This window comes from Micromys minutus, assembly GCF_963924665.1.
Source record: "Micromys minutus genome assembly, chromosome: 20".
Lineage (NCBI taxonomy): Eukaryota > Metazoa > Chordata > Mammalia > Rodentia > Muridae > Micromys > Micromys minutus.
In genome coordinates, this window is record NC_137955.1 from 52755709 (window position 1) to 52777907 (window position 22199).

The 22199-nt window shown below is 41.6% G+C and overlaps 2 protein-coding genes across 5 annotated transcripts in view; both read right to left on the bottom strand.

Moving 5' to 3' along the window:
• The window catches only part of EXOC3 (exocyst complex component 3), a 28591-nt gene extending 21097 nt beyond the window's left edge, over positions 1–7494 (bottom strand). The window contains exons 1-3 of one of the 4 annotated variants that reach the window (XM_080933876.1): positions 7469–7494; positions 5777–5967; positions 2236–2455 (exon numbers count right to left, since the gene is read on the bottom strand). In XM_080933876.1, the coding sequence (XP_080790002.1) occupies positions 2236–2455; positions 5777–5950 (394 nt within the window). In that variant the 5' untranslated portion in view covers positions 5951–5967; positions 7469–7494. Of the gene's footprint in view, positions 1–2235; positions 2456–5776; positions 5968–6668; positions 6772–7113; positions 7227–7318; positions 7375–7468 lie in introns of those variants that run through there. The other 3 variants (XM_080933877.1, XM_080933875.1, XM_080933874.1) reach the window with 3 other exon arrangements.
• A 5182-nt stretch (positions 7495–12676) lies between these two features.
• AHRR (aryl hydrocarbon receptor repressor) overlaps positions 12677–22199 on the bottom strand; it is a gene marked incomplete at both ends in the record, with an annotated part of 70091 nt that continues 60568 nt past the window's right edge. The window contains 4 exons of the mRNA XM_080933555.1: positions 12677–13685; positions 14377–14515; positions 14749–14810; positions 19257–19453. Coding sequence (XP_080789681.1) covers positions 12677–13685; positions 14377–14515; positions 14749–14810; positions 19257–19453 — 1407 coding nt within the window. The remainder of the gene's footprint in view (positions 13686–14376; positions 14516–14748; positions 14811–19256; positions 19454–22199) is intronic.

The window sequence follows — 22199 nt, forward strand, 5'->3', positions numbered from 1 at the left end:
AGGCAGAGGTAGGGAGGAATCTGGATGGGAGAAGGGAGAGGGAAACAGGGGAACAGGATCAGATATGGGAGGGAGACAGACAGGAAAGAAGCCTGGAGGGCCAGGAGAATGAATAGACACATGCAGCAGTGTGGGGTGGGGGACAGGGGAAACCACTAGGAAGTCTCAGACAGCAGAGATGTGAGAAGCTCCCAGGACCCAATGTTGATGACCATAGCTGAAATGCCTAAGAGTAGGGAGATGAAACCTGAAGAGAAGATGAAAACTGAAGAGAATCCAGTTGAGGGATTGGGGCCACCCACCCATCTCAAAATTTTTGACCCAGAATTGTTCCTGTCTAAAGAAAATGCAGTGACAAAAGTAGAGCAGAGAAAGGAAAGGCTGTGCAGTGACAGGCCCAACTCAGGATCACTTCATGGGGGACAGCAGTGCTTGACACTGTTACTGATGCTATGTTACAGAGCCTAACAAGGCTGTCCTCTGAGATACTTACAGCCAAACACTGGACTGAGCTCAGGGACCACTATGGAAGAGTTAAGGGAAGAACTGAAGGAGCTGGAGGGGATTAAAACCACACAGGAAGAACAACAGTATCAACCAGCCAAATCCTTCAGAGCTCCCAGAGACTAAACCACCAACCAAAGAGCATACATGGGCTGGTCCTTGGCCCCCACTACATATGTAGCAAAGGACTGCCCTGTCTGGCCTCAATGGGATGGGATACACTTGGTCCTGTGAAGGACTGATGCCCCAGAGAAGGAGGATGATAAAGGGGTGAGGTAGGAATGGATGGGTGGGGGGAGCACCCTCTTAGAGGTAAAGGGAAGGGGAGTGGGAAGGGGGGCTTGTGGAAGGGGGACATTTGAAATATAAATAAATAAAATTAATTTAAAAATTAAATTTAATTAAAAAAAAGAAAGCTCTCAAACTAACAACCTAACTTTACAACTTGAAGGAGCTGAAAAAAAGAAGATAGGTTAAAGAGATGGTTCAGTGGTTAAGAGCCCTTGCTGTTCTTACAGAGACCCCAATTCAGTTCCTAGCACCTACACAGAGTCTCACAAATACCTACAATTCCAGTTACAGGGACTCTAATGCCCTTTTCTGACTTCTGCAGGCCCTAGGCATGAATGTGGTACAATACATACATGTAGACAAATACTTACACACATAAAATAAAATAATCTTAAAAAAAAAAAAGAATAACTAAACCCAAAGCCAAAAGGAAGGAAATTATAAATATTAGAATACAGATAAATAATAGAGTATATAAAAACCAATAGAAATAACCTGGTCCTTTGAAAAGATTAAGGAAACTGGCTCAAATGGTCTAAGAGAAAAGATTCTAATTAAAATATGAAAGTAGGGATATTATTATTAATTTTTCAAGAAAATTTTAGAAAAAGAGTCTGTAAAAGAGAACAGTAAAAAACTGAATACCAAGAAACTAAGCAACCCAGATCAAACAAATTCTGGAAACAAAACCCACCAGACTGAAAAACAAAGCAGTAGAAGAGCAGAGCCGATCTCTGTATAAAGAAAAACCCTATCCTAGTCATATCACTAATGAACTGGCCAAACATTTAGAGAACTAGCTCCAATGTTTCTTCAGATTTTTTAGACACTGAAAAGACTGGAGACAGCTGACACTGTTTATGAATAAGCTATGGAGCTTATTCTGCATTCCACAATATAGAACCAAAGAGACAACTCTGGCCAGTCTGTCAGCCCTCTGCCTGTTTTCCCACAACTCTGGCTGTCACACTGAAAGACTCCAGACTTGCTCTGTTCTGTCCACCTGGCTCCCATTTCACCTGTCCCCTGGCCTGTGCACTTATCTGTCCTAGCTTAAGAACTGCTCTTCTCCCAGATCCTCTGTCTCAGGGCCTGCCTCCCCTCTAAAGACCATGTACTTCTGCCTCTACTCTTGTTCAGTAGACTCCTAGTCTCTCATCCACAGATGAAAACACTGGTTCTGCAGTGTACGTCTGTGCACCACCCTGATACAGATTAGTGTGCTCTCCACTGGTCCTTACTTACAATTGCTCAACTGACCTTTTCCATTCATATTCAGAGACGTTATGTGAGCTAACTGTGCACTCAAGGAAAGGCCTAAAAAGTATACAGCAAAGAAATGTTGGTCTGTCTCTACTCATCTCACAGAACTCTCAGTGTTTGGAGGAAAAGCAAGGAGAGCCCACCCTCTCCCAATGCCCCCCTTCTATCTGCACTTACCAGAGAATATGTTCTTGAGGTTCTCCACAGCTGCAGCCAGCTGGCTGTGCTGCACCACTGCATCTTTTACGTCTTTAAGACTCTCGATGGTGTTGATGCTCTGCCTCCAGTCCTTGCTGACATCAGCCAGTGACTGCTGGATATCCTTGACATCATTCAATGCATTATGGAGCTGGCTTAGGCCTGTGCGTACCCCATCTAGCTGAGACTGGATTGCGGCCTAAAGGAGACACCATGCAGGTAATCAGAGCCAATGACAGCCATACACGATTTCCTGAGGAATAACGTTTTCCAGGGAGGATCAACTTCGGAAAGAACCACTTAAGGGGAACAAAAACCACCCAATTTTAGGGGGGAAAAGACAAGAGAATAATTTACTGGACTTATACAGTAACTTTTTGTTTTTATTCAATACTACCTGGGAACAGAACAATGTTATATTTTAAAGTTTAAATAATACTTAAAAAATTCATAAGCAGAAAGCAGAGAAAAAAGCAGTTTCATTCAGGAGATTATAGAAAAGAATAAATTTCAAAACGAATAGATTAACAAAGGAAAACAAAGATTTTACCATACCCAGCTTAGTAAACTAGCAAAACCCTATTTGGATGGAGAGAAAGCAGAGACCAAACAGTCCAAGTGACTAAAAAATACCAAGAAAATTACAGTAACTAGAAAACTGCTCTTGAGAACTAAATTAAAAAAATCTTCATTCTCCAATGAAAAGATACAAACTAACAGACTGGGTTGGAAAACAAAAACAAACAAATCAAGATCCAAGTATCCATTCTCTTCAAGAATCACACCTCACAGGCAAGGACATTCATAGACTGAGAATGAAGGACAGAAGTCAATTTACTTTGGAACAAATAAAAGCTGAAAAGAAGTGCTGAAGAGATGGCTCCGTAGTTAAGAGCACTGACTACTCTTACAGAGGTCCTGAGTTCATTTCCCAGCAACCACATGATGGCTTACAGCCATCTGCAATGGGATCCAATGCCCTCTTCAGGTGTGTCTGAAGACAGCTACAGTGTACTTACATACATAAAAAAATAAACCTTAAAAAAGACATTTAAAAAATAAAAATAAAAAAGCTGAAAAGAAGGTCCTTAGCTTTATTAAAATTGGATAAAATTGACATCAAATAAAAATTAGGCCATTGTTCTGAGATCTGATAAAGCAGTTTTAAAACTAAAACTAGTCATAAGATAGTTTGTTTTAATGACCAATGCATGTTAATTAAGGAATAATCCATCAAGAAGACCGAACAATTGTAAATATATATGTACCAAATAATGGGTCTCATGATTATAAAATTCTGCAAGATATAAAGTGGCAGACAGGTCCTGATACTTCAATAATCATTTAATAAAAAAACCCACTGTTATTAATAGGTCATCTAGACTAAAAACCAACAAAGAAACTTAACTGTTAAATTACACCACAGAACAAATGGACTTTAGAGCTTATTTATACACAGGCATGCCTAACCTATTGACACTGCAAAATGATATGTTAACTACAAAGTTTGCACTCAACCTCACAATAGGACTTTTAAAAAATTTCATGTTTTAAAGAATCTTAGTAATTTATTTTGAGCTGCATCTATAGCTTCACATAATAACAGGTCAGGCACACCTGATTCTATGGAATATTCAAGCCAATATCTGAATAATATACATTTTTCTCCAAGCTATGAAACTATCTCTAACATGGATCACATTTTAGTCCATCTAATAAGTTTGTTTTAACAAATACAAAAATTCAAATAATTCCTTATATCTTATTAGATCACAATGAAATAAAATAAGCAATCAACAGCAAGAGACCACAGAATCTATAAAAATAATTGTGGGACTAAATAAAATAATTTTGAATCATCAGTAGGTCATAAAAAATCAGAGTAGAAATTTAAAAATTCCTAGTACATGAAAGTAAAAGCATAGTTTATCAGAACCTTTAGGATATAGCTAAGGCTGTCTTAAGAAAAGTTCACAGCTTTGAATGCTTACGTGAAAAAAAAAAAAAAAAAAAAAAAAAACAAACAGAGATCTCAAACCAATTAACTAAGGATCTAACGCCGGATCTTAGAAAAACAGGAACAAGATAAATTCAAACAGCAAAAAGTAATAAAGATCACAACCAGTACAGAAATTAATAAAATGGAAATAAAAATGGTAATACATAGAATCAACCAAAGAGTTAGCTCTTTGAAGAAAAAAAAAGAAAGATTGACAAAATAACTAAGATGGGAAGGAAGGCCCAAATTAATAAAAATTAGAGATGATGACAAGGGGGACAAAACATACCAAGGAAATCCAAAGGCTCGTTAGGGAATAATTTAATGCTATGATCCCCAAACTGCAAGATCTAAGAAATGAATAAGTTCCTAAATACATATGACCTACCCAAGTTACATCAAAGAACATAAACAACTTAAACACACTTGAAACAAATCACAAGACAGAAGTAGGAAAAGTGTGGGCCAGACAGATTGATTATTCATTAAATATAAGAGCTAATAGCCACGTTCCTCAAACTGTTACAGAAAGCAGAAAAGAAACCTGACTAAAATCATTCTATGAAGATAGTATTACCCTGATACAACAGTAGTCTAAGGATATAATAACAGCAACAACAAAGAAAACTACAGCAGACCAACTTTCTTAGTAAAGATAGAAGAAATAAAATTATTAGCAAAATATTCATAAGCTGAATTCAAGAACATATCAAGAAGTTCATTATCATAATAAAATTGGTTTCATTCCTGGGATGCAAGAATAATTAAAAGCACAAATCATTAAATATAAGACAGCACATAAATAATATGAAAAAGCAGAAATCAAATGATCTATCTCAATAGACACAGATAAATTCAATACCTTTCACAGTAAAATCCCCGAAGAATTTAGGAATAAAGACACAATAGCTTCAAAACAAACAGTATATACCTAGAAACAAACATAAGCAAGGAGCAGAAAGATAGACAATATAAACTTTGAAACACTGAACACTAAAGAAATGAAAAGGCACTACAAGATGAACAAGTCTCTTATACTTATTTAATTTTGGAGTAGGAAGAAGCAAATTCATGCAATCCTCATTAAAATCTCAATGACATTCTTCACAGAATTGAAAAAACAAACCTAAAGTTGTCATAAAAGCACAGACCCAAAAGAGCCAAAGCAATTTTACACCGGAAAAAAAGTGTATTTTGTTTGGAATACCCATAGAGGTCAGGAAATTACTAAGGGGCCATGAGGAGAGATGTTCATGGGAGGAACAACAGAATGTACTAGTATAAAGGGCAAAGAGGAAATACAACATAATAATATATTATTATTATATATTAATAACACATAATATATATTGTATGGTGTTGATTAATTTTATGTTAACTTGACACAATATGAAGTCATCTGAGAGGAGAAAACCTCAGTTGAGAAAATATTTCCATAAAATAGGGCTGGAGGCGAGGAGGGTAGTAGGGAGAGAAACTCAAGACAAATGACTCTGTACCGTCATTTCTATGGATTCTTACCTTTAGTCTGGCCTCCACAGAGGCCTTCTTTCGAGCCTCCCTTCTTCGATACTGCTCCACTTTGTCCAGCTGGTCTGGGCGCTGAAGCATCCCAGCAACCCTTTGGACTGCTGTTGCAACAGCCTCCAGGTCTGTCTCCTTCATAGTCAAAAAGCAGGCAGACTCTCTGCACATACCATACCACAGGTACACTATATACACAAGGGACAGGGAATGTTAAAATGAAGTGATAACTCCACACTTTATCATGCAAAGGTCATGTGATCACTGTGCAACTAGTGGGGAATTTCTATGATATTTAAATTAGCAAACCAAAAATGAAAACAGAACTTGGATCATAAACTCCTTAACAAAACTTCAAATCTTTAGAATTCAATTGCTGGAAGACTAACAGAGAGATGCAGGGATATCTCACAGGTGCAAGATATTCACATATAGAGAATATTTATACAGGGGCTTAGACTACGTCAAAGGTATCTCTAACACAACTCTTAGCCCTATGAAAGACCAGCTTTTCATTTCTGGAGCTTTCACCCCATTGCTGCCGATGTCCATGGGGTAGTCACTGGAAGACAGCAACTATTACATACATGTCAGCAGTCCAGTCTTATGACTCCCTTACCACTGTTCTGGATACCCAAGATTTCTACTTCTTACCACCTCTAAAAACAAAGGTAAGACAGCAAAACGTACATATTGTCCTTACTTGAGTACTTTGTTTCTCCTAACCACAGACGTTCAGATACTAAATCAATCAGCCTTCAGGCTGAGATCCAATACTATTGGTTATGGATCTACACAAGCTATTTGCTGACTTATCCAGCAAATGAGGAATTAGCATTGTTCCCTTTGATTCCAGCTACTCACATTCACAGATGTGATAAAGACCTACCTTCTGGAACCTTTCCCTCTCTATTCCCATGTAGTTTCAGAAGACCACTAAACTCCATTGTACATTTTTCAGTCCTGTAACTTCTCCCTGTGTATTTCTCTCTTTGCATTTTTCATTCAAGTGGAACAGCATTTCGAACACCATCTCCATCTTCTGACTAGAAACTTACACATACCCAAACAGAAAATCTGAGCAGGTCATAGAAACAGGATTCCACAACCACAGGGCTGATTCACTGCAGCATTCCCAACAACATTAAAATGTGTATAATTCTATTTACAGGGCTAGGTATTAAACTCAATAGCCAACCACTCCCGCTAGCAGGTGAAAGGCAGTCCAGTGGCAGTGTTACAAGGGAGATGCAAAAGGAAAGCTGACCAAAACCAAAAACAAAAAACAAAAAACAAAACAAAAAACCTTTGCAAGAAAGAATCCACTCATAAACCTGAACACGGCGAATCAGAAAGTAAGAAATAATGCTGGATCGCCACCAAAATCTGATTCCAACGGCAGCTTGAGGATTGTCAAGATTTCCGGCCTCAGAGGCAAAAGGGAACTCTGAGGGTAGAAACAACCCGAACAAGGGGTTGGGAAGGTGGGGGGAGAAACACACACAGAGGAAAAACCCAAACCCGCCCAGGGACCCGCACCAGAGGGTGTCGCATCCCGCCAGAAACGTCGGCCGAAGCTGTCCCTCGCCAAGGGCAAACCCACTGAGGGGTACACAGTGCCAGAGTTGAGGGCCCAGCGCCCCGCCCACCGCACAGTGACCCAAGGCTGTCAGAATACAGCTTCCTCACCATTCGCGCTGCCTCTTCCACCTCCCGGAGCCGGACCGGAAGAGAGCAGTGTAGTCACTTCCGTTTCCGGCGTCTGGGAGGAAGGACCGGACCTGGGTAACCTTGAAGCTGCTGTGCGGGCAATCTTTCTGTAGATTCTTTGGGCGTTTGTCCTGCTCCTGGTGACACAGTCTCAGGACCAGGGATTACGGATTCAGGCCTGGCTCCGCCCTCTTACGTTTGTCCCTCTTTTCTTATGCAGCATCCGCTGTATCCACCCTTTCTCTCACAATTCACCTGCTTAGGTTTGCCCTTGCTCAGTTCCTCCCCGTAGCTACCTTGGTCTCGCCACACCTCTCCATCTCTTTACTGTGTCTTGTGTTCAAAGTTCCACTACTTATGTTTCGTATTTTTGTTTCTTCTTGCTGCCCTTGCCCTCGTCTCCCAGGTTTCTGACGGCTAGTAGATTTCGAGCGTTCAGGACAGTGGAGCCACTGAGAGTGGGCTGCGGCTGGTAGCTGCTCACACAACACATAGAAGCTACAAAGAAAACAAAAACACAGGCAAAAAAGCAGCTGATGGAATTCCTCCAGCTGAAGGAAGCAATGAAGCATCAGATCGCTGAAACACCTAGAACAGCCAAAATGTTGTTCCCCTACCTCTGCAGATACAGAGACGTTCCCACACTGGTATGAATTAGTAAATTTTGGCAGGTTTAGGTTCTTCCACTCATCCATTAGGTATGATGTTGCTGCCCTAACAGGTCTTTTCCCCCCACCATTTCTGCGTATACTTTTGTTGAATTGTGTGTCTACCCATAACATTCTTTAAAAATTGGATATTTTCTGTATTTACATTTCACATGTCATCCCCTTTCCCCCAGTTCCATCTCCTCCCTCTCCCATTGCTTCCATGAAGGTGCTCCCTATCCCAACCACCCTCTCCCACCTCAGTGCCTTGGCATTTCTCTAAACTGGGAAAATGAGCCTTCCCTGGACCAAAGGCCTCTCCTCCCATTGATGCCAGACAATACTATCCTCTGCTGCATATACACCTGGAGCCATGGGTCTCTCCATGCAAAGTCATTAGTTGGTCTGCCCATAACATAACTGCAAAGTCTGGATCTCCCAAGGCAATGAATGATGGGGCAGATCTTCAGTAAATGAAGGAACAATGTAGGTAACCTGTCATAACCACAATGCAAATTATATGATGAAGTCAGTTTTTTGAAGATTCAGACTCTCCCTTAGTGTAGGAGTTGCAACTGGGAAAGTGCCCTGGCCCCTTAGTTTTTGACAAAACAGGAAGAATTTCAGCATCATGAATGTTTAACTGCAAAGTCTGGAGGCACAGTCACCAAGACAAAGCTGCGGTTTTCCTTGGTTACCTTAAATCTAACCTTAATCTACTGCTGCTCACTATGTAGTGGGTATTTACTCATGGTGTTCCCTAACAGATTCAGTTAACTAGCCTAGTTAGAGGTGAACTGCTTCAGTAAAGGACTCAACTTCTGTTTCCTTTCAACTAAAAGGATAAATGCATACATAAAATAAGAATCTTCCTTGGCTTTTGGTTTTGGCAAGCCACATAGTGACAAAGCTCAGGGAACACTTGGGGTCATTGGATGAATATGCTAAGCATACTTTTGAATGCACAGGTGAGTTCATAGGCAGGTATAGGAATAACCAGGACCAAGGTAGAGAAAGAAAAAAAAAAATGAAGCATGGACTAAAGGTTCTGCTTCCCTGGAGCAGGAAGAATGGCCCCAAAGCCATTTTTACACCCTCCTAGAGAAAGGGAGAAGACATGGGTTCTAAGTAGGTAAAAAGTAGACAGGGACTCCTAGAAACCCAGATGATCACCTCAGAGATTTCTTGGTGAATGGGTGGGTCGAAAAACAACAGAAACGATCTATCTTGGGGATGGCTAGAAGGCTGCATGGCTATGCTGGGACCTAGAGTAGAGAAGGAGACACTGCACTTGGGAAGAATCATCCTCAGCCTGGAGAGTAGTACTAAGGCCTAACCTTTGGCAAAGAAAATCCAGACGGGCTCTTTGGGCTCCCTCAATCTCAATAGAAGTGAGTCTTGATGTGGCCAAAACCTGTTCTTGTTCTCAGAGGCCAGACTTCTTGATGAGCTACACAGTAGATGTTATTGAATATGCACCAAAGATATAGAATTAAAGCTTCCAAACAAGCAAAGGAGAGAGAAGGAAGAGAACGTAGAGGATTTCAGACAGTGGAGAAAGTGGGAAAAGGGAGACCTGATGATGCGTAATTGAGATCAGTTGGATGTAGAAATATGTTCGAAGGAGTGCAGGTAAGTTGAAACTGTTATACCAGAAAATTTAAAGCATAAGGAAACAAAGGGGTTAGTAGTGGAGGAAGTTTTCTCACAATGGCTAATTAAGCCTGAAAAAACAAAATGTGGGTGGTGACATTAGTATCAATTTGCCTAGGTTTTGTCAAAAGCCATAGAGACTGTTTCAAAAATACAAAGTACATAAGCCATAAAGGAAAAAAAAGGTTAAAATGTGATATCAATTGCAGGATAAAAATATTCTTTGAATGAAAAGATCCCTCCATGCCATCCTCACTCTTTGAAGGTAGTGTGAGTCTGGGGAGTCCTAGGTCCGGACCCCCAGTGAGAACAGAGGAGAACCCAAACACAACCTTTATACTTTTACATTTATTATCCCCTCTGCCATCCCAGAATGTGAATTCAAAACACTCTCTGAAGGAAAAGGCACACAGTCTCACACTAAATACATGGAAACAACAGATTTATTTTACACAGGTCTTGCAAATGCAGTACAAATCGCCACATGAGAAATGCATTTGAATTCTCTGTTAAAACAGAGCACCAAGAAAATAGCACAGACAGCTGCACTGTAGTGTATGCTTCAAGTTCACTGGGTCTGGATCTTGAGGACTTTTCCCCAGTAGCAACTGAAAATATAAAGGCACTTTGTATTTATTCCTCTCCAGCCCATCTCCCATTATATTTAATTGCTGATAATTTTTAGCCATTTAGGCAAAGGCTAGCTATCACAAAAAGCATGAGCCTGTAGTTAGTGTATCTGGTGAAATACTAGAGTAAGAACCATTCTGTTCACTTCCTGTGCAAGCTGGGATTTGTGATGAATGAGCAGAAGTGCAGGCTTGGGAGATTTGAGCTTCCTTAGGCAGTGTTGGCACAAGATATCTAAGCTGGCCATGTGATGTGGTGCCTCCCAAACAAAATCTGCTGAAATAACACCCAAGTGCAGAACTCAGTGTCCTCAAAGCCTGGCCTACAGGGAAGCCCAGGTCCCAATTGAGCTGCCCACACTCCACATATGGTAAGTCATCCAAGCAAGAGTGCAGATGAGGTACATCTGAAAGGTTCAGAGTTCCCAAGCAGAGAACATATGGACTTCACCAGGGGCACAGCTCTTCTTTGATTACATATCAAAGGGATGGAAATCTAGCTAAAATTGATGGTAATGCATTTTGTTCTGTTTTGCTTGAGACAAGGTCTGATACAGGCTTGAACTGCTCATCTTCTGCTTCAGTCTCTCAAGTGCATGGAATAGACCACCATGTCTAATTATGTCTCTGAATTCCATCTTCAAGGACTCTTTTCCTAGTTTTTTTTTTTCCACTGGCTCCAGAACACTTGGTAAATATTATATACATTGGAACATAACAGTCTACTGTGTTCTCTGCTCCTTATATGGGAAGTGTATAGGACGATGAGTATGGCTTAGAATGGGAACATAGCTAAGCACTTTCAGAGAGAAATACTAGATTGTCAGACAATTCTAACTTTTCTTACTTATTAATATCCACAGGGTATGCTGTGCTTAGCAGAAATGTATAAACGGTGACTGGGGAAGTTTGAGAAAAGGAGGGAGACTGGGCACAGGTAAGAGCTGGGCCACAATCCTGGCTTCAGGCTTTGGGTAATGGGGGAGCTGGAGTAGAGGTATGAGCATGCCTTACATCTATGACAGCACAGTTCCTATCTTGCCCTTTGAAAATCCTCTGTGGGCTAAGGAACAGAGAGAGCACAAGGCCCTGGGTTCTCACAGTGAGTATTCTCAGTTCTAGAAGATTTTCAGTTGTATCCTTGTCTTCTTGAGAGCCAGACAGATCAAAAGCTGGGAAGACCTAGTCTGGCCCACCCAACCTGATAGGCATCTCTAGACAGCTCCTTTAACTAAGCCAGTGGCTGAGTAATGATACATTGGAGCTATAGGTAAAGGAAAGAAAAATCTATGCTGAAGAGACTACCTAGTAGAATTAGCCACAAGGCCTTTCCAGCAAGCTCCTACTATTCCTAAGACCTCAAGGAAAGTAGCGTCAGAGATGGATGTAATTCCCTGAGGAAGACCTTGAACTGAACAGACAGGCAGAGCACCCCAGGCTTTTTTCTTTTCAATGGATCCTGTGCTAATGGAGCAGGATTTCTGGTCTAAGTAAGCCCTCCCTTGGAGCATTCTCTACTGTACCCCTAGTCATTTTGCCAGTGGTTTCTGGCGACTCTTCCTTTCTGTTTAATAGATGATATCCACATTTCCTGCATTCAGAGTGCATTGTCTTTACAATTCCAAACAAATACTGGCTGTCTTTTTGTCCCTAAGTCTCCCTGGGCTAGGAATGGTTGCCTTTACCTGAAGCCCTGTAGGCAACAGCCAGGGCAATGCCTCTTCATCAGTATGGCTTCACTCTTTTCTGTGTGCTATGCTTCTCTGGTTCCTGGACTGGACACTGTAACCTCCACTACATGATATACTCAGGGACACAGGTACATAAACCATACTCATCAACCTACAAAAAAACCACCATGGTATAGAATATTTCCCTGACTATCATTATGCAAAGTATGGCTTCAGTTTCTGTCTAAGAGCCTCAGAATTCCAGCTTCACACAGGCAGGAGGTATAGTAAGCTTAGGTAGCAGGAACACATCACTCTGAAAATCAGTTGAACCCTACCCAGCATAGAATACTGTTAGCTACTTCCTTAAACATTTTAATTTCTCAAAGTGAAATGCTGTCCACTTGAACAAATTGAGGTTTATGCATGAAAATCCTCTGATATTCTATGGGATTCAGAATGCTCTATTGCTAGGCTACACACAGGGAGTCTCTGCCTCAACCCCTGAGTTCTGTAAAGAGTGTCACTATAAGAATATCTGATCATGTTCCATTATCCAATGACTGAATTTCTAGCAGAGCAGCAAATCTAGGGTAGGAAAATCCCATCGGATCCTTTGGATGGGATCACAGTTATAGAGGCACTCTTAGGGAACATCCTAGGCACAGTTACCTGACCAGGAGTAGCCCATGATGGTGAGTCCAGAGGCTCACTCTTAACAATAGGAGCTCTGCAGTCTTGGTCCAAAGATAGATGCTGGCTCTCACTGTGGCTACACATGAAGAGGTGATGAGGAGGCTCTGGTTCCAGGCAGGTACAAGGCGCAGAGTAAAGGGGAGCATGCTCCCTACAGGATCCAACAGTATCTCTGCTGTGGGAATTAGTTCCCAGCATTCCATGTGCAAGGTGTGGGGTACAAACTTGCTGCCTATAGTCAGGCTCTGTTTTCAGGTGCATCCTGGCAGGGAAACCAACCAGATGTCTTCTGGCCATGTCGCTGGTTCCCAGCCACACACAGCTAGTTGCACTGGCTTCAACTATATCCTGGGATCCAGATTCATTCTCCATCTTGATTGGCACTTCCAGTGATAATACTGGGTTGCCTGGGGTACCTATGGCCACTGGCAGGCTGGGCAGTTTTGCATCCTCTGTAGCAAATCCCCTGGCTGTGAAGCGCTGTATTCCAGGCATTGGGATTCTAGATCCCAGACTTCCCTGGGGGATATGACAGGTGGAAGAATCCACCTGACCCTGGTGGATATCCGGCAAGGGTCTGTTCATCTGACTGCAATAGGCACCAGTGGGATGGTCTAGTGAATCTCTGAAAGAAGCCATGTTGCTGGCACTGAACATGCCCTGGCTTCCATGGTATGGCACACAGGAACCATGGGGCACTAGACATGTGGATGGCTCATTCTTACTGGGCTGCCGAGTCAGCTTGGTAATACCCTCCTGACTTCCCTGTTCTGTGTTCCAGTTCAGGTGCCTCAAGTGCACTGGTGTCTCCAAACCATAACTGTACTTGTGCATTTCTCTCTGCCCCCAGGCACCCGGGGATCTCCTTAGTATGTGCTTCTGGTCCTCCTCTTCTCTGTCCCTTCAGAGAAAAGACAACCATTGAACATAGCACAGAAGTAATATTCTCACCCCTTTTAGGAATCCCAGCCTCTCTATGAATGGAGCTTAATATAAAATCAACTGAATCCAAAAGGCAGCTTCAAGTCTTCTTAGACCACATTGGCCTTTTCAGCCACCTGTTGTTAGTCCAAGGGACCAGTGAAAAGCCTTCCTTGCTCTATCTTGCCTTCCTTGGCCCCTAGGTTCCCAGGCAGCATGTTTTTCTCCTTGCTCCAGGAAGGCATCTCTGGGCATGTGTAAGTGCCCTACATCAGTATGAGTAATATGATATTGTATGAACTATCAAATTAAAAGAACAATCCTATGGTTGACTGCAAGACACTGTGGCTTCAGGACTAACACTGCTGTGATGAGAGATGACAAGGGTGCTACCTAGTAAAGGTTTGGTCAAAACAAAACAAAACCAAACCACATGGTCAGGATGGAGTGAGAGGGTAGGCAAGTGGCAGGTGGGAGAAGGGCTGTGACCTGAAAGGATTTCTGAGACAAACTTCTCCCTGACTGCTCGGTGCCTAGGCTGAGAGAATGTGTATAGACTGGTGTCAAGGTTACAGCAAATATTTCTTCTCCATGCCTATTCCACCCTTGCATTCTGATGTCTGCCATGATTTAATTTGGAACTAGGAACTGTGCAGTCTGTTACCACTTACCCTGAAACTGCCTTGGGGTCCAGCAGGTCGGGACCACCCCTGAGGCACAGATATGAAGACCTGGCTAGAGCCCGGGCCCAGTGGTTCCTATCTGTTTGTCCCCTGAACAGTGAAATGCCATTTTCTCCATTGCTCCTTCCTGTTAGGGTTTAAAGAGGGGAAAGATGTCACAGTGAGGGGCTAATGAGCAGGTTTGTTCTCAGCACTGACCAGGACCAGAGTGACAGCAGCAGGCAATTATCTCAGTGCTACCCCTGTTGGTTGTGGCATTTCTAAGGAGTACACAGAGTTCTGTGGGGATGGGGAGCTCTCTCAGGGGACAAAAGCATTTTGCCATAGAGAAAAGTCAAGAAGATGAAGTTTTAGAAGTACCTGCTAAGTAATTGACTTTGGGATGCAATTCTGATTCACACAGACTTGTAACAGCTTTTGCCCTGTGAAGACCAGATAGCAACGTTAATGTAGGTTAACAATAAGACAATGGAAGGAGTCAGTGAGACACCAGACCCCACTACTCAGACCTCCTGACTTATAGTCACACCAGTGAGTCTGCCAGAAGAAAGCTGAACAAGTGAACTGCCTTTTATTCCTAGGTCACTCTAAAAGGTTAGCCAACTGAAGATTGCTTGCTCAAAAGAAGATAGACATTAACTCTTACATCTTTTAATCTTTATTTTGCAGAGTTTTTTCTTATAGGACTTTTGAGGTCCAATACAAAGCTAATTAATTACTTAAGGAGGTTTATGGCACATAGGTGGCTTTTACAGATTGCACCTTGCTCCTGTCTAAAAGCAGAATAAAAATAAAGTTAACTCTCATGATTCGAGAAAGTTATGTTCTATAAAATTGTCATAACAATGAATTAATGATCACCTAGCTACTACCCCTAGGGTAAATATGGGGATGCTGAGTGTGACTAGAGGACAGGCACTTGAAAGCTGCTTTTATTAAGAAACTAAGCTCCTCACAAAGTATCTAAGAGCAGGATGAAAATCTCTACCTTCTCTTTGCATCTGTGTGCTTTACTTTAGATTATCTGCTTACCTATGTACATAGGTCATAAATCATTCATGGGTCTAGGAACTAAGGATGTCCATCCTATTGTCTTGGGATTATTATTGCTGTGATGAAACACCATGAACAAAAGCAACTTCAGGGGAAAGGAGAAGAATTATTTCACTTGAAATTCCATATAACAGTTCATTATCAAAAGTAACAAGGGCAGGAACTGAAACAAGGTAGGAACTTGGAGGCAGGAGCTGATTCAGAGCCCTGGAAGAGTTCTGCTTACTGGCTAACTCATTGTGACTGGCTAAGCCTTTTTCTTATAGAACTGAAGGACCATCAAACCAGGGATAGCACCACCCACAATGGGCTGTGTCCCCCTCCTCCATCAATCACTAATTAAGAAACTGCCCTACAGTTGGGCCTTATGGGGGCATTTTCTCAGTTGAGGCTCCCTCCTTTTCAGATAACTCTAACTTGTGGTTGATGTAAAAGTACACTATTGCATTTCTCTTAAAGGCTTAAGGCACAAAGCTAAGAACAATGGATACATCTTGTCGGGTCTTTACTGCAGTCTGTTTCATATTCTTTTTTTTTTTTTAATGGCTTTTTAAGACATGGTTTATCTGTGTAGCCTTGGCTGTCCTGGACTCACTCTGTAGACCAGGATAGCCTTGAACTCATCGAAATCTGCCTGCCTCTGCCTCCCAAGTGTGGATGCATGTGCCACCACCACCACTGCCTAGCTCTGTTTCATGTTCTTAAAAGGTGACAAGAGACCTCTAGTCATTTTCCCAAACCTGCAGACTCCTTAGATTCCACAAACAAGGCGGCCTCATGAGACAGACTGTCCATGATGGTAGGACTGAAGCTTGAAGAAATATTAACTATCTCCTCACATCCAGTTTATCTTCTCAAGCAATAAGGATTTTTTTTTTTCAGACTACTCTGCAGAACCAGAACTGGCTCAACAGTTAACCAGATTACCATGCCTTGACCAGAACTTATTAATTAATTAATTAATTAACCTCTTATCCCTACTCCAATTCTGCCTGTTTAATCCAAAGGCTTATGTACATTTTCCAAATATGGGACCCTTTTATATCTTTATGCCTCCTATATAATAGATCAATGTCTTCCTTCTTCACCTTTATCATTGGTCTCTTTAATGGACATATTTGGATGAGAGGCCAAGTCTGGCCTGCTAGGGCTACTGTAGTCATAAATCTTGCCATTAGATTCTATTTAGAATAATTCTGAGTCATCTGGATAGGTCCATTTTGCTTTTGGAAGAAGTTTAGGTGACTTGTCTGGTGGTGTCCCTCTACCGGGTGACAGTACTGGGCTTCAAACACAATCTGCCTGATTCACCCCAGAGTCCTCTGTGCAGTGTGGCTTATCTCTTTGTACTTGGGATCTGTGAGGAGCTGTGAGACTAAAAGGGGGGAATCAAGTATTGAATTGGAGATTTGAAATACATTTTAGCAGGCAGGTAAAAGAACATAGCCAGCTGAAGAAATAAATAGGAGCATCTAACACAAAACCCTTGTTAAGAAAGCTGTGAGAGAGACAGCAGCTGTTCCTGCAATAACAATACAACTGCCCCTAGAGTCAGTTCTCAGGACCTGGCACCATCATCTTTGTCCCTCGGAGAATGAATTGTGTTGTGCTTGCTGCTAGCAGTTCTGATTTTAGCTCCAAGCAGTGGAGGCAGAGTCCTAAACACCAGGTTCTCCAAAAGAGTTTCAATATTTTGCACAATAGGACACATATGGATAGGATTCCTGTCTTCAGGAATCCTATTAATTCATCTAGGTACCTCCTTGGAAGGGAGTGACTGTGTACCCAATCTTGTGCCCATCATGTCTCCAAGACAGAGTGAAATGGTACCAGAAATTGCATTTTTCTTCTTGGGATTAAAGACTGCACTAGAAATCTCTCTCCCAGTCCATCTCTGAGCACAGCATTAGTGCTCTCGGGTTTTACAGCTAGAAAGGCTGTAATCCCCTGGGATCACCATTTTCTCATCAGCCTTGTCCCTTCCAACAGTACAGCCTCCGTGTGGGCAGTTTACTGCCTTGAAAGGCCATTTCAGAAGGCAGTGCCCATTCTACAGCCTCCCCCATTCTGACCTGAGGATGTCACATCCCACATCCTGGGGCAGTGCCACTAATGAGCCCTCCTGATCCATGGGCTACTCTGCTCTTCCTGTGTCATTGGCTGAAAGAGGATGGATCCTGTTAGCTCCAAACTAGACCCCTTCTTTTATCCTTTGTGACCTCTCTGCTGTAGTCAAGGCTCAGTGACCAATCTGTGGCTTAGTCCTAGACCATGGCCTTGGCCCCCTCCCCATCACTCTTACAGCAACCAAGGCCAGAGAAGACCCGCACAATGCCTGTAAGAGAAGAGACCTATGGCTCAGGTTAGGGTTACAGATGAAACTCCTGGTTCAATTTTAAAATAGATGGATAGCCCATCTTCATTTTCACTGTTTATCCCAAGCCTTGCTGTCTTGACTAATGATGTAACTTCAGACTGAGACCTTAGTATACACTGGAGAAGAAAGATGAACAGCTTTTTTATGTTTTAGTCACTGAAGGACAAACAAGTGACTAGGAATTAGGGTTTTTTTGTTTTTAGTTTTGATTACCACTCCTATAGTGGAAAAGAAGAAAGTATTGCCTACAATCTGTGTGGGAAATTGTTGTGCAGCAGTTTCCTCTTAGATTAAAACCTTCCATCTCAGAGGGAAACTCCTTAAGACATAAGATGTAAGAGGAATATTTAATGACAGGAGTTTTACTGGGTAGGAAAAAAACAAGATATTCTAGGGGAAGGTAAAACACTCCACCCTGTAGGGAAGATTATTAAGACAGGAAGTGAATAACTAAAAATACCTTCAGGAAAACCCTAAAACTGAATGGATTCACTAAACACCCCCAAAGAATATACAAGCAGTAAGAACTGTTAAGGGTCTCACAAGCTAAACTGCCTAGAAGACCCTCAGACAAGCTGAATAGTTTAGAAAAGGGTCAGACCAACTGAGCCATTGGGAAAGGCCACTCTCTAACCTACTGAGCTGCCTAAAGGCTGTATAGAATACTTCAGATTTCCAGCTTTTGTTAGGTGTCTCTCATGCTGGGGTGGCTTTAGTGATGTAGCTGTCTTTGAGTCATTTCTGCTCTCATGAGTAAATTTCACTTATATTCCTGTAAGTAACTCTAATAAAACTCATTAGTCCACCAAGTTAGACTTTGTGGTCTCCATAATTTGGTCTGTCGTTCATTCATTATCTTGGGTGAGTAGACATTTGCTCATGTCTCTCCAGAAATCAAAATCAGAACCGAGGCATTGCTGTCTTCCAACTCTCTCTGACCTCATACTCTCAGATCACCAAATCAGGTAGAAAATAACTTTATATCACTTCTGGAAATGGCCTAGAAAACTAGGTGTATTTTCTACTTCTGAAAACTGAGAAAATGTCACAAAACTGGTGAGACTAGGCCCTAGAAAGTTGGCACAAGTCCCAGTAATTACCTTGAATGTGCCCTCTAGACTTTTATTTGTGTTGTGCCCAACAGCAACAAGCTGAAGAGGAGGCAGGCCTTATAGAGGTGACATGCTGTTTTGGCCTCTCTCTAGGGACTGAGCCTGGAGGTTAAGGGCAGCTTTAAAGCAATCAAAGTGTATGGTGCTAAAGTTTGCACCAATTTTGAAAAGATACCTTTCCCTAATGGTTGTCAGGTACATTGTGAAATAGTTTTTAAAAATATACTTTATATTTATTATTTACTGGGGAAAAGTATATAGAAATTACAATATGTGGGGCATTTTGCTTTTGTAATTCAATGTCATGGCTGACAATTCATACTCACCTTGAGTCCATTGTGACCACAATGTCTGCCCTGTGCTTTGCCTTCAAGAATGCACTTTTCATTTTCATCTCAGCCACAGAAGGCAGCACTGGCACCACAATGCAGAACAATGAGAGCCGAGGAGGCAGGGCTGTTCCTGATGGCGTCTTCTTCTTCTGTCCAAACAGGAATTTTAGTTTTCCTTGGAACTGCATAGTCTGGTGTTTTAAAGAGACAGAAAGATAACATGCTGTTCAAAGAGTCGACTCAAGTATGTGAAGGTAACTTTGTAGCAACACAATTAAGCTGGTCTAATCCTAAAACTTTAGGAAACACCTGCCTCCACTATGCAGTGGAGCTCAACCTCCTGGGACCAGATCTGCCTTGGGGCTACAGTTCCTTTATTGGCAGTCTCATGAATTTACAAATAGCATAATCTCACCATGCATACATTGATATGCCCACCCTCCCTGTGTCTATATAAGCAAACCTGAGTGGTTGATGACCTATACTGAGCCATCAGCCATCTTTTGCAGAAGTTCCCTGGAAATTATTCCTGAGAGCTGATCAAGCTTTAACTTTTCATTTCCAAATTAACAGTCCTCACTTTTAATAAGAAGATAAAGATGGCTTAATTCTTATTAATCTAGAATATACATTGTGTGTTTAAATGCCAGCATAGGGCTTAGGTATTTGTGATAAGATAATAAAATAAAAATATTTTTAAATGTGGAAATCTGCTGTATGACTGAATTCATTCCTAAGTTCTTTCAGGATTCATCTGCCTTCCTATCACCTAGCAGCAATGACCCATACTCTCTCTAGCCTTTCATGCATCTATTTTATATTCCTCTATCAATCTTCCCTCCTTCCCATCTTTCCATCTCATCCACTCATCCATGCCTGAGTATATCTGAAGGGCCCTGGTAGGCCCTGCATAAACGCTATGCTGGTAGGCCTTGCCCTTCCCGCTTTTGCTTTTTCCCTTATGGGGAGAAGAACCATGCAATGGGGTACTGGGATGGGGCCTGATGTTGGAGTGTAGAGTGAATAAATAAATTAATTAAAAAATGATATCTGCAAGGTCATTTGCTGATGTTTTCCTGCCAAAGTCAGGAAGCAGCCACTTTGACTTTTTTCCCCCAATTAATAAAGGATTTCTCTGTGAAAATAGGTGTTTTGGTATGCTTTGTGCCTAATCCAGGAGGGAGCTCCTGCTGTGCAGGGGTTTCTTCAACACACACAGATTGTGGACAAATGAACAAATAATTTCATGGATACACTTATATACAATTATGAATCACATACATGGTGTGGGGAAGTTTAGGCAGTGCTGTACGGGGAAACACTCAATACCCAGCTCAATGGAAAACAGTTTTAGATTTTCAGTGTTTGTCAGTTTCTTTGATACATCCTGGGCAGGCACACCCCTCCCATCACTGCTAGACTTTAGGATGAAGTGGAAAGAGCCTATGATGTGCTAAAATTAACCCAGCATCAGTATGAGATAATAGATTTGAATGGTGGGATACAACACACTTCCTTTTTTTAGCTATAATATTTTAATTTATAACTAAAGAATTTAATACACACATAAAATGTATCCTGGTGATATCCACCCTGAATCTTCTGCTAACTCCCCCCTATCCCCACAATATGTGTCTTTTCCCTTTGTATCCTTTTCATCTTAAAAAAATTAGGTTCAATTAGTGCTCCCCACAGGCACATGATATGCATGTAGGTGTGGGATCATCCAGTAGAGCATGGGCAACCTACCAGTGACCATGCTCCCAAAAGAAAATGACTTTGTTCTATCAACAAGCCATCAGCTTGCCAATAGTTCCTTACCAAGGAGTGGGGGCCTCATGAGCCTCTGCTTCATTCATGTTGGAATTTTGGCTGGCTTAATTCTCTTTAGGTCTTATTCGGGTAACTTAAGATACTGAAGACACTATTTCTGTAGCTATTATTCTAACTTTAAAATCACACTAATCCCTCTATCAGGTGATTGTTTTAATTTTATTCTAAATTTATCTCTGCTCTATTATACAGTGAGATTCTCTCTTATGAATAGAACTCATAATAATTATTCCTTCAATACAACTAAACTTTAGAATGAAACGTTATTAGAACAAGAGCCTTTATTACCTACTGGTTGCCCAGATAGAAGATTCATGGTCCTGTTTATGGGGATAATAGATACAGAGTCATGGGCAGCAATCTTTTGCATGGAGCCCCATGAGAAGGCGAACATGCAGGGATGGGACATGTAAGGCTAGGCCTGGATCTGAAATCCAGGAAGGATGGTTCACCATTGTCCCTCTAGCATTTTCTTTCCTGTTCTTTTGGGTCTTGTAATCTTAATCTATTCTTACTAAGGATCAAGTTTCATTTCTGTACCCAACAATAAAGGTATTTATTTATCAATGTCAGAAATGTTCAACAGAATACATCAGTCATCTACCCTTTCACTGATAAATGGCCAAAGAATAAATATTTCCATAAATTATGAAATGTTACTACACTCAGCTACCATCACTGGGCAAAGTCAACCTACGGTATTAGTCACAACTCCCAAAATGACAGTCTCAGCTCAGGCTGGACTCTGATCAGGTAAACAGAAAGATTGCTAGTGATAAATAAAAGTTTACTCTTAGGATTTCTAGTTTTATGGTAACTTTTCACAAGCTAGAATCATCCATAGGAAAGGAGGGGGCCTCAGTTAGAAAATGCCTATATAAGATGGTCTGTGAGCAGGTCTGTGGGGCAGTTTCTTAATTAATAAATGATGTGGGAAGGCTTTGCCCACTGTGGGTAAGGCCATCCCTGGGCTGGTGGTTCTGGGTTCTAAAAGAAAGACGGAGCAATTCATGTGAGGAAGTCACTAAGTAGCACTCCTCCATGGTCTCTGCATCAGTTCCTGCTCCTAGGTTCCTGCCCTGTTTCAGTAAGTATGTCCTGTCC